Source organism: Gopherus flavomarginatus, chromosome 12 (assembly GCF_025201925.1).
Source record: "Gopherus flavomarginatus isolate rGopFla2 chromosome 12, rGopFla2.mat.asm, whole genome shotgun sequence".
Taxonomy (NCBI): domain Eukaryota; kingdom Metazoa; phylum Chordata; order Testudines; family Testudinidae; genus Gopherus; species Gopherus flavomarginatus.
The window spans coordinates 39,823,717-39,843,213 of NC_066628.1; the positions used below are offsets into that span (position 1 = coordinate 39,823,717).

Below are 19,497 nucleotides of genomic sequence, written 5' to 3' on the forward strand. Positions count from 1 at the left end.
TAAACAATAGAATACCAATTGAAATTTATAAATATTTTGGATGTTTTTCTACATTTTTAAATATAACTATTTCAGTTACAACACAGAATACAAAGTGTACAGTGTTCACTTTTATATTTTTATTACATATAGTTGCACTGTAAAAATGATGAACAATGAGATAGTGTTTTTCAGTTCACCTCATACAAGTACTGTAGTGCAATCTCTTTATGAAAATGAAACTTACAATTGTAGGGTTTTTTTGTTACATAACTGCACTCAAAAACAAAACAATGTAAAAATTTTGAGCCTTCAAGTCCACTTGGCCCTACTTCTTGTTCAGCCAGTCGCTAAGAGACATGTTTCATATGCCTCTTTATGCTTTGGCCAGCGTTCCAGAGGACATGCTTCCATGCTGATGATGTATGCTAAAAAAAAATACATTAATTAAATTTGTGACTGAACTCTTTGGGGGAGAATTGTATGTCTCCTGCTCTGTTTTACCTGCATTCTGCCATATATTTCATGTTATAGCAGTCTCAGATGATGACCTAGCACATGTTCGTTTTAAGAACACTTTCACTGCAAATTTGACAAAATGCAAAGATACCAATGTGAAATATCTAAAAATAGCTACAGCACTCGACCCAAGATTTAAGAATCTGAAGTACCTTCCAAAATCTGAGAGGGATGAGGTGTAGTGCATGCTTTCAGAAGTCTTAAAAGAGCAACACTCTGATGCAGAAACTACAGAACCCAAACCACCAAAAAAGAAAATCAACCTCCTGCTGGTAGCATCGAACTAATGATGAAAATGAACATACTTCGGTCTACATGGCTTTGGATGGCTATCAAGCAGAACCCGTCATCAGCATGGACCCATGTCACCTGGAATGGTGGTTGAAGCATGAAGGGACATATGAATCTTTAGTGCATCTGGCGTGTAGATATCTTGCGACATTAACTACAACAGTGCCATGGGAATGCCTGCTCTCACTTTCAGGTGCCATTGTAAAGAAGAAGCAGGCAGCATTATCTTCAGCAAACGTAAACAAAAATGTTTGTCTGAGTGATTGGCTGAACAAGAAGTTGGACTGACTGGACTTGTAGGCACTAAAGTTTTACATTGTTTTATTTTTGAATGCAGGGTGTTTTGGTACAAAATTCTACATTTGTAAGTTCAACTTTCATGATAAAGAGATTGCACTACAACACTTGTATTAGGTGAATTGAAAAATACTATTTTTTACAGTGAAATACTTGCAATAAAAAATAAATATAAAGTGAGCACTGTGCCCTTCGTATTCTGTATTGTAATTGAAATCAATATATTTGAAAATGTAGAAAACGTCCCAAAATAGTTAAATAAATGGTATTCTATTATTTAGCTGCGCAATTAATTGCAAATAATTTTTTTAATCACTTGACAGGCCTAATCTGTACGTTATAATTGGCTCTGGATAAGGCTGGTAGAAGCATGATTGAGAGGGAGATGTTACTTATTTGGTTGTTTAATGACTAAGAAGTCTCTAGTTCAGATTGCATGCACAGCCAGTTGAGCATATAAATACTACTTTTAGTATCTCATTCAGTATTTTTCTTAAGTCAATTGTAATCATGGATTGATACATCTGACTTGGCTTTTCCAAAGAATACATAGATGTAACACTTGCCATTGGATGATGATAGGGCTGAATAATGATAAAGGAAAAGTTTTAGCGGTAGTGATTGTCCTCAGGATCTGAAGTGATTTCCATTTTTTTTGGTCTTCCATTTCCTACACCAACCACCACAGAAAGCAGTTTATGTAGTAGAAAAGTTGCAATTCTTTTTCTATGAGTTAAAGAAAAATTCTATGTCCATCTTTGAGAACACAAAAATAATAATAGTTTATTAATTATAAAAAGAATACAACTTAAATAGAAACAAGAATCTAGAGCCAAGCAATTCATTTAATACTTAAACATTTTCATGCAGCAGTGCACAAAGATCATGAATCCTTGATGGTCATACACAATAATGTTCACATGATACAGTTATTTGATTAATTCAGTTAGCAAAGCTAATATGCTCAGTTATAAATTGCATAAGGTATAAGTATAAAAATATTCCTTTGAATGCATAGATAGCTACCAGCAACTGCGTAATATAATCACTATACCAAATGAATTCAGTTAATCCAATGGCTGATCTTTTCACTGGTAAAGCATACCAGTTTATTCATAAAAACTACAGTACTTTTACAGATAAAATGGCTTCTGAATGGCAAAAGCCTAAAATAGGTCTCTTCTGTCAGTCAGTAAGAATGCAGGTCAGTAATTATATGGTGAGCAATTGTTCTACTATATAAACTTTCATCACAGTGGTTAGATCAACATCAGTAAGCTGGTATAAAAGAAATAGATTGTCACTGGATCAGGCTGCACCTCATCTCTGCTTTAACATTTATGCTATGAGGAGATGTATCCTGCTACAGTCTGTTCCATTGATATTACCCATTTTATAAACCCTATGTGAATCTGTAGTGCTTAAATCCAATTAACTTAGAGTTAGGAAGTTAGGTTCTTTGGAAAAGAAAGGCACTAAGAAAAAATCTTAATAGTGGGGAGTTCATATCAGCAGTCAACTATGTTCTCCCTGTTATCTAGAGCGTTCATCCATCTAATTCTCAGTACAGTACATACTTCTATAGCTAGGTTAACAGATTAGATCCTTTCTTCTAAAGAGGATGGTTTTGTAAATTTTAAAAAAAACGTGAAGAAACCGGATAAAAAAGTCTTTAACAGATTACTCAACTTTAACGTTTTCCCATGTATTTATTCCAGGATTTCATAGCAGAGGAGCATAACACTGAATTTAAGTTAGTTAGCAAGAGTGTGAAAAGGTGACCGTGCAACAAGAAATATAAATAGTTGTCTTTGAAAAAGAAATAAAATGCCTAGAAATCCCAAGATTCAAATGGCATCCCAGTTTTCAAAATGCTAAGCATCTGATTAGTTTCCTTTTTACATAATAAATTTACGATTTCAAGGACTGATCTTGTTCATGAAAGGATGAGTTGGAGGAAAACAGAACTGCAATATTTGTGCTCCTTTCTCATGTGGAAATCGCATTGACTTGTCTATGGAGGAAAAATAACTGCCATTTTAAAGGAGCATTAGAGAAACTTCTTGATCATAAAGCAACAAAAGAGAGAGAGGTTTTGTTATCAAAGATTTCAATACCATGTGTTGACAAGCAGCCATGAGATTTAAAAAACCCTAGATATTTTGGTCAATGGTATATTTGCAATTTGGGTAACAACTGTAATTTTTTATCTTCAACCTGAGAAATATTTATAAATGCGGTTTAAGAAACCACATCTAATTAGTAACTTAATACTTAAATGAGACAAATAGAGTTTTGTGCTTTTTCCACAGACTTAAATCCTTCCATTTTCCTCCTAAACAAGAGGTATGTTTGCTTGTTAAGTCACGCATGTATTTGCCATTAATGACAGTGGGATGTCTGTGCACATTAAGTAATTTGGTACAAACACTAAATGGGTTTCATGTTGTGTCATTTAGTGTAAGTGCTTCTGCTATTTTATAGCTAACAATTATTAGAACAATCTAAGCTTTTCCTTGAGAGCTTCTAACTCTACAGCGATTATTGTAGTGTAAGGAACAGAGTGCTACATGAATAGACTGAGAATTCTACCATTGCTTTCTTGTCATAAGCAGTTTCATATCAGAGCAAGTTAGTCTGAGATGAGCTGTAGGCTGTAACTGTGCATGACATGTCAACCTTATCTCAAAAGTAATAAAACAGATTTTTTCAGGATATTAGCCCTTATAAGTTCAATGCTTAAACATTGAATCCATTGCTTTAAAGCATAAGATACAAATATTTTGTTTTATGCTGCTTTAAATAGTTAATAAGTTAGTTTTGATGCTTTCTTGTTGTAACAAGGCCTTTCAGTCAATGTAGATGCAGCATTTCTAAACAGAAGGTTATTGTTGTTGATTATTAGAACCAGCTCCAGTTCTTGGAAATCCTGAAGTCTTGCAACATCTTTGTCCTTAAATAAATAAATTAAAAATGCAGTATGTTAGTAGCATCCACAATAAATACTACACAGGAGTTCAGTTTTGCACATTTAAGGAGGAAAAACCACAGATGTACGCTAGCAGGGGGCAAGTATTCACCCAATAGTTTGACTCCGTTTTGCTTATCTAGCTATAAAGCAGACACTCCTATTGCATAAAGCAGACACTCCTATTGCATGTTGCATTACTTTAGCATTCTATTTACATTAGATTTCATACTTTTAAAAATGTAGTTATTTTAAGTGGCAGAGTGTTTCCCATTTGGAGACTCCTGGCTCTTCTACTGTGTAACTCTGAGAAAGTCATTTTACGGCTCTCTGCCTCTGTATTCTGATCTGTTAAATGGATGCAGAACTTGCCTCTCACAGGAGTGCTGCAAGCCTATGGCTAGTCTACACTGGCAAAGTTAAAGCGCTGCCACATAGCTCCCAGCACTGGTGCACGGTCTACACTGGTGCTTTACAGCGCTGAAAATTGCTGCGCTCAGGTGTGGTTTTTCATACCCCTGAGCAAGAAAGTTGCAGCACTATAAAGTACCAGTGTAGACAAGCCCTTAGTTAACTAAATAGTATACAAATGGGCGGTGAGATCCTCAGACAAGTGCACAGTATTAATAAGCTCAACTGACCACTTTGTGATCAGTCTGTTTGGTTGCACTGTTGTGTGATTCAGGAATTCTAATTCTTTTTGTTTCCAACATGCAGTATCAACTGTAGACTAATGTGCCAAACAAATGTACAACGAATTAAGGTTACCAATAGATGAAGGGAAGATTTATAGTTCAAAGGAGTTCTTCAGTATTATTTATAGGCAATGAAAATTATTAGTGGAATTAAAGCTTGTTGCATACTATCTATAAACAGCTTGGAACAGGGTCCTCTGGGACCCCTCACCCCAATAATCTTTTTTTCTTTCTCCCTGACCCATCAAAAACTCTCACATTGATCCATGTTTCCACTCCAAGAGGCCCTGAAGCCAGCTTCTGGAGCAAGCAGCACACCGACCAACCTCATTCCTGACCTGGCTGAAGCAAGTCAGAGAGAGTAAAAGAAGGTACTCACAAACAGTAAGTAAGCGATTAGGCTCTGATCCTGAGTGGCCACATTTTGTCATTAGACAGCATTAAGACTTACATTTTTTGTAATTTCAGAGAACAAGTGTCCTCCAGTTTTGTTGACAAAAATCTCTAAGAATTAGCGACACTCTTTGAACAGTCAGACTTAGCTGGCATATTTTAGAACTACTTAATCCTTTGCAACCCAAGAAAATGAATCTTTCAAAGAAGCGTCAGAATGTCTTCTTATACTGAGCACAGATACAGTCCACTGAAGTCTGTTAATCAAGCACTAATCAGATTAGCTCCACCATTTGATGCCAACAATGTCCTAAGGATTTGAGGGTGAAGAAAGGGTCACTAGTGAACTAGGAAAACAGACACAAAAACTCCAAGTCTTCCATTTATTATGCAGGCAAGTCCCATTCCCTTCAATGGGACACTTGCCTGTGTAAGGACTGCACAAACTGTACCTAACTCAGAACACTTTTTCTACAATTTAGTTGCTTTTTAAAAGGAATGTTTAAAGTTTAATTAGATTAGTAAGGCTCACTTGAGTATCATAAACCTTTCAACCATTCATGACAATACGTCATGGGATATGTTATTACACTGAATTTCTGAACATAGTTAAAAGTGAAATGTAAGTCACACAGTACAGAATGTCAGTGCAGGAAAGCCATCAAGAAATTAGAGGTTTGGAGCTTATTTAATTAAATGGGAAACACGGTGGCAGCCCAAAGCTCTCTCCTTTAATGAGATGTTTCACTGTACAATTTACAGAGAGGAGCTTATTTCAAAAAAAAAAATTCCAGTATAAATAAAGGTTTAAAGAGTTACTTTAGGATTTATTTAGCCACACAGCTCTCAGTGACTTACAAGCATTGTATAGCTAAAATCAGTGCAGGTCTTTCAAAGCGCAGAAGTAAGGTGATGTCAATAAAACAAGGCAATTCAGCTACAGTTGATGCTCTGACTTTAACCTCCCAGTATGAAAGAATACTGTTCAACACAATATTTGCAATATAGTGTTATCAGTGAGTGCATGGGTTGATCGTGGATCAATCCCAAACTGAGAAATATGCTGATAGGGACCATTAACTGTAGGACCCAGGATCTGTGAGACTTTGCAATCAAAACAACCCTCTAGTTTAGGAAACATGAATTGAAGATTGGAAGGCAAGAGGGAAAATTAGATAATTCTGTAATGTTGAATATCTTGCATTTAGGGTCTCATCTGAGGATCTCCAAGCACTTTGCAAACACCATACCCCTCTGAATTACCCAACTACTACAATCCTCCTCTTATCTTGATACACAGAAAAATTCATTGACTTGCTCAAGGTCACACAAGGAGTCACAGTGGGAACCAGAATGCAGATATGATTTCCACTCTTCTGCTCTGTGACCCAGACCTAACTTGTGGATGGAGCGAAAGGAGGAAGACACGTGTAATACAAAGACTGCTCCTTAATGTCTTTCTACATAATGTTAAACAGCAGAGTAACTGATAGTACAGTTATAGCCAAGTGCCTCCCTTATCCCAGCCCTGTGGATGGTATCTTATCTTCCATCCAACCTCTGCATCTTTCTGCAGTGCTGCAGGCCCAAACTATGCCACAGTTATGCATGACTGGCTGATGTGATCATCAGATGCACTCCCACCAGTCTTATATGCATCTGACTGAGAAGTTTTATCCCTTTTCTATGGATCCTGAAACATTCAAGAACAGCCCACTTAGTTCATGATCAGGGGATTATAAGAAAGCTCATTACTGGTTATGGATCTACTAAATTTCTCTAAGACAACAAACATCATTAAAAATACGACGTTTGCCACTTTGCAACGATAGCAGTATGCCAAATCTCATATTCAAAGATGTAAGGAATCTTGCAGGTTGGTTGAGGGATGAATGATGCATTTTTAACGATGCCCACAACACCAATAAAAATAAATTTTGCTTAAAGCTGAAGGTTCTTACCTTTCTTAATACCGTATTTGGTAATTTTCTAATCTTCTCTACATGTTCTGGATTAACACCCAGTTCACTGCAACTCACTCTGAGCAGTTCCTTATAGGTTAGTTCTCGTCTGTCCAGTTCAATTTCAATGAAGTCATTCTCTCTAAGAGTAAGGTTCTGAATTCTCACCTTAAGCACCAGTTCTAGTAAAATATATACATACAGCTATTAATATCTATTACATATAAGCATGCATGATCATCAAAATAAGAACTGGAAAAAAATAAATGTGACTTCATAACATCAGTAATACTAATAAATCTCAAAACGTTACCCTAAAATCATTTCATTCATTACTTTTGATTTATTTTTATTTAATGTGAATGTAGGTGAAAAGAGCTGGATTCTGAGCTCTGGAGACTGAAATCCTATTCAGGACAAGAACAGCACAGGCAGTGGTCAGGTAAGCTTCCACATAACCCATCAACTTCTCACAACCTTAGTCTGAAAGGACAACTGCTAGAGGTGAGGAGGTGGCTAGCTCAGTCTCCACGTTTCTCATTCCTTCACAGAGAAGCTACTGCAAAGGTACCACTTGTAGCTGTTTCTGTGGAGTCCCACTAGGAACTTATCTGAGATAGTCAAGTTTATTTTATATAGGCCAATATACACCCATATTAATAATGAAATATGGACAATATTACTTATAAAATTATAATCTAATTGAATTACTACCTCTCTGAACAATGAGGAGTCCAGTGTCACTTTAAAAACTAACAAGATTTATTTGGGCATAAGCTTTCATGGGTAAAAAACCCAATTCCTACTGCTCTGAACTGGATTTCAGCTGACAACATTTTTATCTTCTATTACCAATTTTCTGAGCAATCCAATACTGCATCACTCAGTACTCTGTTATTGGCAATCACACATTAAAATTCATATGGATCTTCTCACAGCTCCCATTCAAAGAAAAGTCTGGACCTTTTAACTGCAATTCTGTACATTAAGTGGTCAGCTCCCCATACAGGTTGAGCTAACAAAGCTTCTCCCTCAAATTAATTGGACATAGGCCTGTGTTTTGTATTTGAGTCTAGAGTTCTGTACCACAGTTACGGTGTTAGACTACCCTCACATCTGTATGTTTTTATAAAACGTTAGATGAGTAAGAAATGTTTTCATTGATATTTGTAATAAAAATTCCAGTGGATACAATCTTTTTAAACATGCCCTGAAATGTCTGTGACACAAACAAGGAATCATGCCTCACGCATACGAACATGAAAGTGAAAGACTAGAGAAGTACTATAGACATGAATAACATTGATTAGTCTATTTTCATTCTCCAACACGACAGCATCCAGGAAGAACAGAGCAAAAAAAGAATAGTAAAATTAATTTTTAAAATATGTAATCATAATTTAATGTTACCGTGCATATTAAACGGGAAAGCTCCAGGGAAGAAAAATGGCTGAAATGTTGGCATAGGCCCCATACATGAGCCATTCTGTTGCTGAGATACAGGCTGTTTAGATGCAGCTGGAGAAGGGAAACTTCTGCTCTGAGACACAGATGCCTGGTGAATGGGACCATTCTGGACTACAGGCATTGGGCATTCTGTCATAGTGCAGGCTCCAGGTGATGTTGACATATCTTTATTATCAGCCACTGGAGAAGCAGCATTTTCATGTTGTGATGTTGCAGAAGTGCATGCTTTGACTCCAGGTAATGAAATGGGATAATCTACAGCTTGCAATTCTAAGGATATGGGGAAACTTCCATTCAGCGAGCCAGTGGAAGAGTCTGGAATGCTGTTACTCGTGTTATAAACATAAGGGAAAGGTGGATTAGCCAAATAATTCGGGACAATTGGCAAGTCTGAGTCTTGCTTCAAATCTGCAAGTTCATCGTCTTCCACTATAGAGGAAAGAAAAAAAAGTCCAGTGAATAAGGTTAGTTATGACTGGTTAAGGAGACTAAAATTGTCCTAGTACATTGTAGTTTTTAGATTCAGACTATTTACAGACACCCACACAGAGGATATAAGACAAAACAAAGAGCTCTAAAGCTCTATGTACAGTACACATGACTGTGCTAAGGGGTTCCATAAAAACAAAGCTTGTGTGACTACGATACTCCACAAACACCTCTACTTTCCCCCTAAACACTTGGATTGATAGAGAAGCTGCCATCTTTTAAGAAAAATGTCCTGTGGCCAATATTTTGAGCCATATTATCAGCTGGCATAACTTCATTGTCTTCATAATGGGCATAAACCAGAGGAATAAATGGAGGGCAATAGATGTTCAGGTTTGCTGTGAAAGCAAGAGGGGATGGGAGGGGAGGGGGGGAGTATACAGTCTCTTTAGAACTGAAAGAACTATTGACTCAACAGTAGATAGATATTAACAAAAGCAGAAATCAGAAAGAAAAGAGTGCAAAAGGTAGGAGAAACTCAAAGATTCTGAACAGGCTTCAAACTAATTCTCATCTTTAGTAGCAACATTGCTACTTTGATAGTTACAAGCATAGTATACTAATGGATCCCTTGGAGCTGCTATTCTATCACTATACTTTTATGGAATAAGATACTAATCTTCAATTGAGATCAATGCAGTTAACCCCTTAAATAAGCTTCCTGATATTTTATGGACTTATCAGTCATATACACTAAAGGCTTTGGTAAGATTTCCCTCTCCTTATCTCCATTTGAAAATATGTATCAAGCAAATGTCTGTAGTAAACAAATTCTGTGACAGTTTCATTTTTCAAAATTAAGCTTTTTCCCCTCCCACATACAGAAAAAAATGTCACCATAAAAGCCCTGTTGAACCAACATTCCTGAAGTTGTGGTTTCTTTCTCAGTAAAGACTCTGAAGGCCAAATGGGAATTATTGCCACAGAACGGTAAGCTTTTAAATACAGATTCGGCACCCCCGCAAAAGCACAACAGAACAAGACTATAATTATTAAAATAGGTCGTTACTGGAGTCTTCAAAGTTTTTATATTAACTAATCAACTTACCTCCCAATGTTTTCCTAATCTCTCTCTTTGAGGTTAACTGGGCTGGCATTTCTCCTTTATTTGTGAGAATCTCCTTATCAGCGCCAGACTCTATCAGATAAGAAACCACTTGAGCATGGTTCCGTTTGCATGCCCAGTGCAAACAAGTCCTGCAGAAGGAAAATGTTGGTGCTGTATGAAATAACCATGCTAGAGAAGATGAATTTTATTCATACCATCTGTGTATAAAAAAGCCAAGGCCTAGCTTTCCAGAAAAAGAACAACATTCATTTGTAATATACATTACCAAGCTGAGATACATTCCTTGAAAATTTCTTGTACTCTGCAGCGACACCTGCTGATAGTCTTTCCCTGCAGTAATGCTTTTACCACTAACGTTACTATTTTTGACAACAGCAGATGGTTTTTGCTTTAAAGTTTAACTAAATCTCTCACCTTTTAGCTTCTAAAAGCTAAAACCAATTTCAAGAATATAAATAGCTGTCATCCTTCTGTGTCTTTTTACTTTTGTTTTTCAAAAGAAGATGACAGGATATGTTACAAGCTTAACAGCAGAACCATTTTTCAACTGATAATTTAAATTAATAGAAATAGGTTTAATTTTGTTAATCAAAAGAAATAAGAATTTTTTTTCTCTGCACCACTCCAAGCAAAATGAAACAGACTAGTTCCTGAGCAAAGATCTTCAGAAAACCAAATCTGATTTCAATTTGATTAAATCTCAAAACAGAGTTGATTAGAATATTTTTTTATTTTCTGTAGTAATGCCTCACCAGGACATTTTCCATTCCTTACAACCAAAATAAGAATTGAGTTTTTGTATTACACTGATTTTCACCAAATTATCGCACTGACAGAAACACTGGTAAATTCCCAATAAATAGCTTTGCAGAACCCTAAATTTTTTAGTGGATCAATTTCAACACTTTTCCCCATCACAACTTTCATATAAACTGTAGTCCTAGTGGCTTTACAGCGATACAGTGAGGCCACGTCTACACTACAGCATAAAATCGAAATTATTAAAACCGGTTTTATAAAACTGGTTTTATAAAATCGATTTTACGCGTCCACACTAGGGCACATTAATTCGGTGGTGTGCTTCCATGGTCCTAGGCTACCATCGATTTCCGGAGCGGTGCACTCTGGGTAGCTCAGTAAAAGAATGAGACCAATAACTTCGATTTCCGTCCACACTAACCCTAAATCGATATAGTAATATCGATTTTAGGGTTACTCCTCTCGTTGGGGAAGAGTACAGAAATCGATTTTAAGAGCCGTTAAAATCGATTTAAAGTGCCTTGTAGTGTGGACGGGTACAGCGTTAAATCGATTTAACGCTGTTTAAATCGATTTAACGCTGTAGTGGACCAGGCCTGAATAACACAATTAAAGTCAGAATCTGATCCTGCAGTTTTTACTCAGGCAAAACCCCTAGTAAGGAGTATAGGATTTGTCAGCATAACAACCGCAAGAAAGAAATTCTTAGATACTGGCAAGGGAGAAAATATATACTCCAAAAAACATACCCCTACTTCACACAGACAGAGATTTTGGTGAAGGAAAGAATTCACCCACAGAGAAGGGCTGTGGGGTTTTGGTTCAGGCAAAAGACACGTTTCCCTGGATGGTGGTTGTTCTTTAGCGGAATCCCCAGAGTTGATCCTCTGAAGAAATGTAGGGGAAGGTCAGTCTCCCTAGTGTTTATAAGAGTTTACAATGTGTCTGCATATTGTTATATGCAAAAACTGTATGGCCATCCCATTTTCCCCACAAAGCACTACTTCACAGCTTAAGAGCAGTATCCTAGTTTCAATGGTTTTCTAGTGCTGTTTCTCCACCACCCTTCCCAATGCTGTTCTTTAAACTGCATGAAAAATCTTAATTCTTCTCCAGACTAACGGAAAGGAGAGGAAAAGATATTGAATCTTAGGAGTTTGGAGTTACATACAAGAAGAGAGAGACAGAAGTGGTGTAAAATCTCTTAGAAAACTTATGTGGTTAAAAAGATTCACTTCAGTCCAAAGTCCTGCTCTAGAAAGCATTTGTTTGTTAAGGAAAAGGTGTAGTCACACCTGTCTGACTTTAAACTTTAGAATACGTTGTGTTCTGCCCAACAGCACCACCTATGACACATCAAGAGTTTTTGCAGTTGTTGCTTTTTTTGTTTGCTCAGTTGGTTTTGTTTACTCCTGAAGAAGGGGCTGATGGGAGGAAACTGTATGGTAGTTATAAAACCTCGTGCATGCATGTCAGAATCTGACTAATTAAAGCAAGAGAAGGCAAAGTACACACAGAATCTTGCTAATTTTATATGCCAGTATGATTAAGACTGTCCTGCAAGAAACAAAGGGCATAATTGTGCAAATTCGTATCACTGGGTTTAGTATTTCTTTGTGGAAGAAGCCCCACAGAATACAAGGCAATAAAATTACTCACTGTAGTAAGTGCTATTGTGTAGAATTGGGGCCCAGATTAAAAAACCACTGTGTGATAAATTGTGTGTGTGTGTGTGTGTGTGTGTGTGTGTGTCACAGTAGTGCCTAGTGTCCCCAGATGTGACCGGTGCCTGACTGTGCTAGACAATCTACATACACATAATAAGAGACAAAAGGTCCCTCCCTCAAAAGGTTTACAATCAAAACAGAAAAGACAGACAAAGGATGGGAAGAGAAATAGAAACCCAGAGGGTGAAATGAGTTGCGCAAGGTCACAAGCAGTCGTAGAGCCAGGAACAAAACCTTGATTTCTTGTCTCCCAGCCCATTGCCTATCCATTAGCCCACACTACCTCTCTTCATGAGTGTTTATCAATTATCATTTGTCATTCAGATGTGCTTTGTGATGTTTCTTTTTAGGAGAAATAACAGCTGTTAAAACAAACAGTTTTTTTTTTTAATTATATAAAAAATTAGTCCCTATCAAGGGTTATATAGAAGCAAGTTAGGGCCTGTCTTAATTATCATTTGGTTATCTTTGGTGTATATTTTATAAAACCACACAATATTTTCAAGTTTTTGTTCCTGAGGTGGTTCACATTTTTTTTAAATTCAAAATTGTGTTAAAGACAGTTGCTAGTACTACACTTATCACTTGCCAATTTTAGTAATTTTATACTATTTTCTCATTTTTCAAACATTTTTTATCCTATTACTGTTTCAAAGTCCCAGAAAAACAACAGTCAAAGATGAGTAAACATAAAGTGATGTCAAATGCACAATGTAAACTGAAAATGAAATAGAGAATTCCCCCACTCCCTTTAATCTCTTTTAGTTGTAGTAATTTTAGGAGCTACTTGTAACAACAGTAGATACATGAACAAATTTCAAATAGAAATGTGATTAAGTTGATGGGTAATTCACTTAGAAATTGAACTCCTGTACAGAAATTAGTTTCTGTACAAAAAGTCCAAGAGTGAAAATCAAAATGTTAGTGTTGTTTGCAATAGGAATACGTCTGCATGTGAAATGTTAAGAGCCAGATTTTAAAAAATGTTCACCATCCACAATTGGGACAAGATTTTCAAAAGAGCTCAGCTCGCTTTTAGAGATCTAGAAAGAAGCAGTCATGTTTTCAAAAGCAGAGTTTTGGGGATCTGGACCTTTATTTTTAATCACTCCATCCCTGCTGCATTGAACAGCTGCTGCTTTCCTATAAAGGTGTCTGAGTTAGGGTTGTGAAATACCTGGCATTTTTTAAAAAAAACAATCAATCAAAAAGTCCAATGGAAAGCCAGAAAGAGGAGGTTGCACTACAAGTGTCTGTGAATCAGCTCCCTTGTATCTACATTATTAATTATTATTATTACCATAGCACCAATGTTAAGCATATGTTGTTAGATGTATGCCTCAATATATATTTAATGTAAAGAATCATAAAAGTTACATAGATATGTATACTACGATGCAAGGACCATCATTTTAAAATGTCCTGATTTTGTATGCTTAACTTCATATCCATAATGTCTTAATATACTATTGTTTGGGGTGTTGCACTATATGGGTACAAGATGGAAAAACATAAGAACAGCACAGACAGGAGATTACAAGATAGATAGATAAAACTTAAGATATGTCCCCCACCATAACTTCCTTCTTTTCACAGGCATTTAACTGCAAACCATCTGCTTTCAGCTGGAGACAATGCCATAAGATATAATAGTTACTGTAAAATACTGTAGTCCACTGTGCATTTGAGGTAAAAGCCACTATTTTTAAGTGTGCTGAAATAATTGTTATAACTCAACAGAAAGAACTCCTATATTATTTACAACAAAAATCCCATGGCATCTGAGAACAGGTCTGTGAAGCTCTGGCTGTTTTGTTTCTTTGGAGTTGGTGCAAAATCTTTGAATTCAATCCCCCTGCATGTCACTTTGAGTTCAGAAGTAAAATTCTGCCAAGTCACCAGGCCTTGTGGGTTTGGGCCAAAAATAGGTACAATCTAAAAGCTTCAGGTACTAAGGAGATGTTTGATATAAATGCTTAGATTCACACAGCTTCCACTTTAAATCATGAGCTTGTATTGAGAACTGCACAGATACACTCTTGTGCCCATGTTGAGCCCCAGTGACAACATCAGAACTCTGCATGAGTGATGGATACAGCTACATGGTTCTCGGTGCACAATTGTAACCACTATTTGCTCCAACTGTATGTAAACCTCAGCAACTCTGGCCTAATTTAGGGTTTCATTCTGACCATTTCACGAGGATTTAATGTAGTCTAATACAGAGAGGTACTGCACACTCACAAATCCCGTTTATGTCAATAGCAGCTGCAAGTATTCATTACTTCTCAGGATCAGACCTGTACATAAGACCCATTCCAGAGATGCAGCTTCTGCACACAGACTCAAAGAATATGGAAAACACAATTATAGCTAAAGTACAGAACAAGAAGCAATTTTTTAAAAATATATTTTATGCCAGGTTTTGGTTTGTTGTCTTAATGCCAGTTTTTTGAACAAACTGATTTGATAATGAGCAGCCGTTTATTATGCATATGGAAATAATGAGAAAGTGAAATGGGAGAAAAATCACTACCTAATTCTATTATTTAAGAAAAAAAGAAACCAAATCATATAAGGCCTGATTTTCACAAGTGCTGAACAGCCACAGCTCCCATTGACTGTAAGAGCTGTCATGGGAACTTGGCACATCTGAAAATCAGGCCCTTAGTTTTTTAAATTCTAGTTTATTGTTCTTTCTATTTCATACTTTCTATTTTCACTTATGTAAGCACAGCATAGTAATTCACATAAAGATATAAACTGAATCTAATCCAGGTAAAACAATCTTCAAGAATGCCTGAATTGTTAAAATCATGTTTAAGAGAGTTTAAAAAAACATTTGTTATGATTGCTGTGGGTATGGTTCATTATAGAAGAGTTTCAGGATTTAGGGTTGTCAAGTGGTATTTGAATGAGATGTCAAAACAAAAAAATCTGTGAGATTTTACGTATCTCACTGAAACACATTGCAAGATCTTTTCTCATAACAGGAAGTTATTTTAAAAGCTGCCTTAAAAGTAACTCAAAATAAGCCTCTCTAAAAATGAGAGAGCTTGGCAGGTCTGAGGTTTACCGTCCGAATGTTATTTTTACTGTGCTGTGTTTGTGCAGCCAGCTTTCCTAATCCCATGAGTATAAGTAATAGAAAGAGGCAACACATTGAACTGATCAAAAATCAGAGACTAAGGATCAAAACTTTTGAAACAAAATAATGTAAGCCCAGAACAGCAATTATCAACAATACCATTACTTCCTCCTTTTAGAATAATTTTAAAGCATCTCTAGTGAGGGAGGATTAGGCAAAGTTTAGATAGGACATTTAAATTACACTCAGAATTCAAACTGTCAACACTGGATAGCCTTGCATTAATAAATTTAATATGAAAGACATATATAACGTCCACTATATCATTAGCAGACTAAAAATAAAAGGCTCTTTAAATGTTCTTTACAGTATCTGCAACTGTCAGTTTTATTAACCTTTAAAAATACACTTCATTCATTCTAGTTAAAGGCTTACCAGCCGTTGACTTCATTTTGAGAGTTGACATTAACTCCAAATTCCACCAGTCTTTGGACCTCCCCAATATCTCCCAGAGCAGCTGCTTCTCTCAGTCTCTCCTGGAGTTCTTTCTCCTCTATAAAAGTTGTCATCTTTATAAGGTCACTTTATTGTTAAGCAGCTGCCAATTGAAGGTGATTTAACATTTTATAAAGCTAAAATACTGAGCAGCAAAGATAAAATTAACCATGCATAATAAGAGGTGTCTGTCTCTTCTTCTTTTAATTTTAAATTCATATATTGATTCTTTCTGTCTGTTACATTTAAATCAAATAGAGCCACACATTTCTGAAGAACATTAAAGACAACTGCATAGTACAGTATCTCTAGATTGTTGCTGTTTCCTAAACTCTTCTCAGGGGGACTCTATTATCTGTGACAACTCTATGACCTAGATTTTTAGTTCCTACCAACAGCCCTGCATGCAATTCCTGGCTGTAGCTGTCCTATTTGCTGTATGATTCATCAGATATATTCAGGCATATACTTCATTATTTTTATTCAACTAAAATGAATTATTGCTTAATATACAAATAATTTTGAATGTAGAATATCTTCTACCACAACGTTATTTATTTCTACCACCCCAGAACTGCAAGTTGTTCTGCCTAGTAGCTCAGCACCTATGTGTAGCCCCACTGAAATCAAGTGAAGTTTCCATGTGGGGAATATGGGTCCATCCAGCAGAACAATTTGTAGGATTGGGACTACAATTGATTCCATCAATTCACATTGTTTTTACTATTGTGCTAATTTTCTTTATTCATTCTAAGTCAAATAATGAGAGATATGGGAGAGAAAAACACTATTTCACAACTATCTTCTTATAGAACACAAGCTAAAATACACATTTAGGACTCCATCTTCAGGTCCAGCTGACGTGCACCAGCTGTATCATGGCATCTGGGGAGTCCTGCATGCTGGGAAAATTCATAACAGCTACACTGAGCTAGAGCACGTTTAAGGCCATTTTGGGCCCCAGGAGCAGCACAAAGAGGCTGTATTGGGGGCCAGAATCTGGCCCTTAGTCTAAAATAAAATCTATAATCTAGTATAGATTTAATGGACTAATCCTTACTCATGCAAATAGTTTCACCGAAGTAATGGGATCTCAACATTAGTAAGAATTATTCAAGTAAGTAATTACATCATTGTAACAATTATTTAGAGCTGTTTAATATAACTTGTTCTGTAATGTCCGATAGTGTAAAAATAAAGCGTCTATGGCCCTGATCCTGAAAGGAGAACTGTGGGGACAGACCCCTGGGCCTGCACACACCCCAGTGACTTCAGTAGGGTTTTGTGCAAGTGCAGGGGGTCTACTGAGGCCCTGATTCTCTAAAGAGAATTACATATGTGACTAGTAATAAATTAAATCAGTAGAGCCACCTTTTTTACAAAACATGTAGACACAATCAACAGAAAAATCTTATTTTTAAAAAGCAACGTTTTTTTACCATTGTTTTGAATAATGGACCTAATTCTTATGATTTTACATCAAGTTTATATTGGTGAATACACTGACTTCAGAGGAGGTGCTTCTGGCATATACTAGCACGAGAGCAGAATCACACCCAATATTTTAGATTTAATTAAATAATAGTAACTGTCTATCTCACATTACATAATTTATTATATATATTTACTTTCTGCGCTTCATCCAACTTGAAACATTAAAATAGACTACAGTCATTTTTTACTTGTTTCTTAGTGTCATTTTTTGGTTCTCATGCATCAGCATCAGGCTGCAATGTTTGGATTGCAAACGCTACAAGGGAATTTTGAAAGCAAAACAAAACAAAAAATAATTTTAATATATAAGCAAATTTCTGTTACACTCTAGGACATACAGTACCTCACACAGTCCGACATTTGTAGAGTTATGCCAGGCCTCTGTAATCAATGAGACAGTTTACATGAGTAAAGTTACTTGTTTTTCCAAAGCCACTATGGCCTCAATTCTCCTATTGGACAAGGCAGCATTAATGTGGCTCTGAGGGCAGGGTCAGAACCAGGGGTTAAAGAAAGAAGAAGTGAAGGACAACACAACTCCCCCTCATTTCCTAAAACTAGAGAGGAGCATCTCTTCCTCCCCCTGATTTTTGTAGACAGCACTCCCTCTATATCTTCCCCCTTCCTCCTTGGTTGTGGTGATGAAAGCACCTCCTTCCTGATTTGATCTATTTTAACCATTGATCGGGACAGATGTGTTGATGCAGCGATTAACATATTACTGATGCTCAATAATCAATGTAATAATTATAAATAATCAACACCATAGGGATGGATATGTCTAAGACACGATATCTGAAGCCAGTGACATCTCTCAATGCTATGCCATGTCACTGTGGTCTCTCATGAGGCCATGGCACCTCATTGTTCTGCAGTGCCACCTCTTTCACCTCTCAGGCTGCTGCTGCATCTTCCTCCTCCTCCGGGGTGCTAATGCTTCTCCTCCTCCCACTGGCTCCCCAACAGGAGCCCTTAAGCCACAGCTTCTGTTTTCTATCAGACCAATAATCTGCTGAGAGCAGAAAAAGAGCTCATGACATCAGCTCCCCAACACCCATTCCTCACCCTGTTGGCTGTTGTTCTTGCCCAGGGAGCCCCACTCCCTCCCAGGAACCATCTCCTTCCCCTTGTTCTGTGCTCCCCTTCCCAAATCCAGCCCAGGCATGTCTTGTTTTTGTGACCTCAGAGGTGCAAAGCCTAGTTGTGTTGCGGTGGTGCCACAATGTCTCTCAACAGCATGACTGTGCCTTTTCTGCAAAACCACCTGTGACTTGACATCGAGACAGTTAACTGGACTGAGAGTGTGTCTACACTTAAATGCTACAGCAGTACAGCTGCACCACTGCTGGAGCGTTTAAGTACAGACCTACGTATGCCTATGGGAGGAGTTCTCCCATCACCATAGGTAATTCACCTTGCTAAGAGCAGGTTTACACTTACAATGCTGCATTGGCACAGCTGTGCCACTGTAGCGCTTTAATTAAGACACTCTGCCCATGGGAGAGAGCTCTCCTGTCAGTGTAATAAATCCATCTCCCCGAGAGGCGATAGCAATGGGACAAGCTCTCCCGCCGACATAGCACTGTCTAAACCGGGGGTTAGGACAGTATGACTATGTTGCTCACGGTTTGGACTTTTCACACCCCTGAGTGACGTACTTATGCTGATGTATGTCTGTAGTGTAGACCAGACTCGAGAGGTGATGGGTAGCTCAACGTGGTCAACCTAGCGCTGTCTACTCAGGGATTAGGTTGGTCCAGCTGCCTCTCTGGGGTGTGGATTTCCACACCCCCGAGTGATGTAGCT

General features: G+C 37.2%; 1 protein-coding gene across 1 annotated transcript; it reads right to left on the reverse strand.

The window, feature by feature from the left end:
- Positions 1-1,843: 1,843 nt before the first annotated feature.
- Positions 1,844-16,533, reverse strand: ANKRD40 (ankyrin repeat domain 40). The gene is made up of 5 exons (XM_050920516.1): positions 16,138-16,533; positions 10,108-10,256; positions 8,514-8,999; positions 7,104-7,285; positions 1,844-4,039 (listed from the first exon to the last, which is right to left on the reverse strand). The coding sequence occupies exons 1-5, from the start codon at positions 16,269-16,271 to the stop codon at positions 3,893-3,895; spliced, it is 1,098 nt and encodes a 365-aa protein (XP_050776473.1). The 5' UTR covers positions 16,272-16,533; the 3' UTR covers positions 1,844-3,892.
- Positions 16,534-19,497: the final 2,964 nt, after the last annotated feature.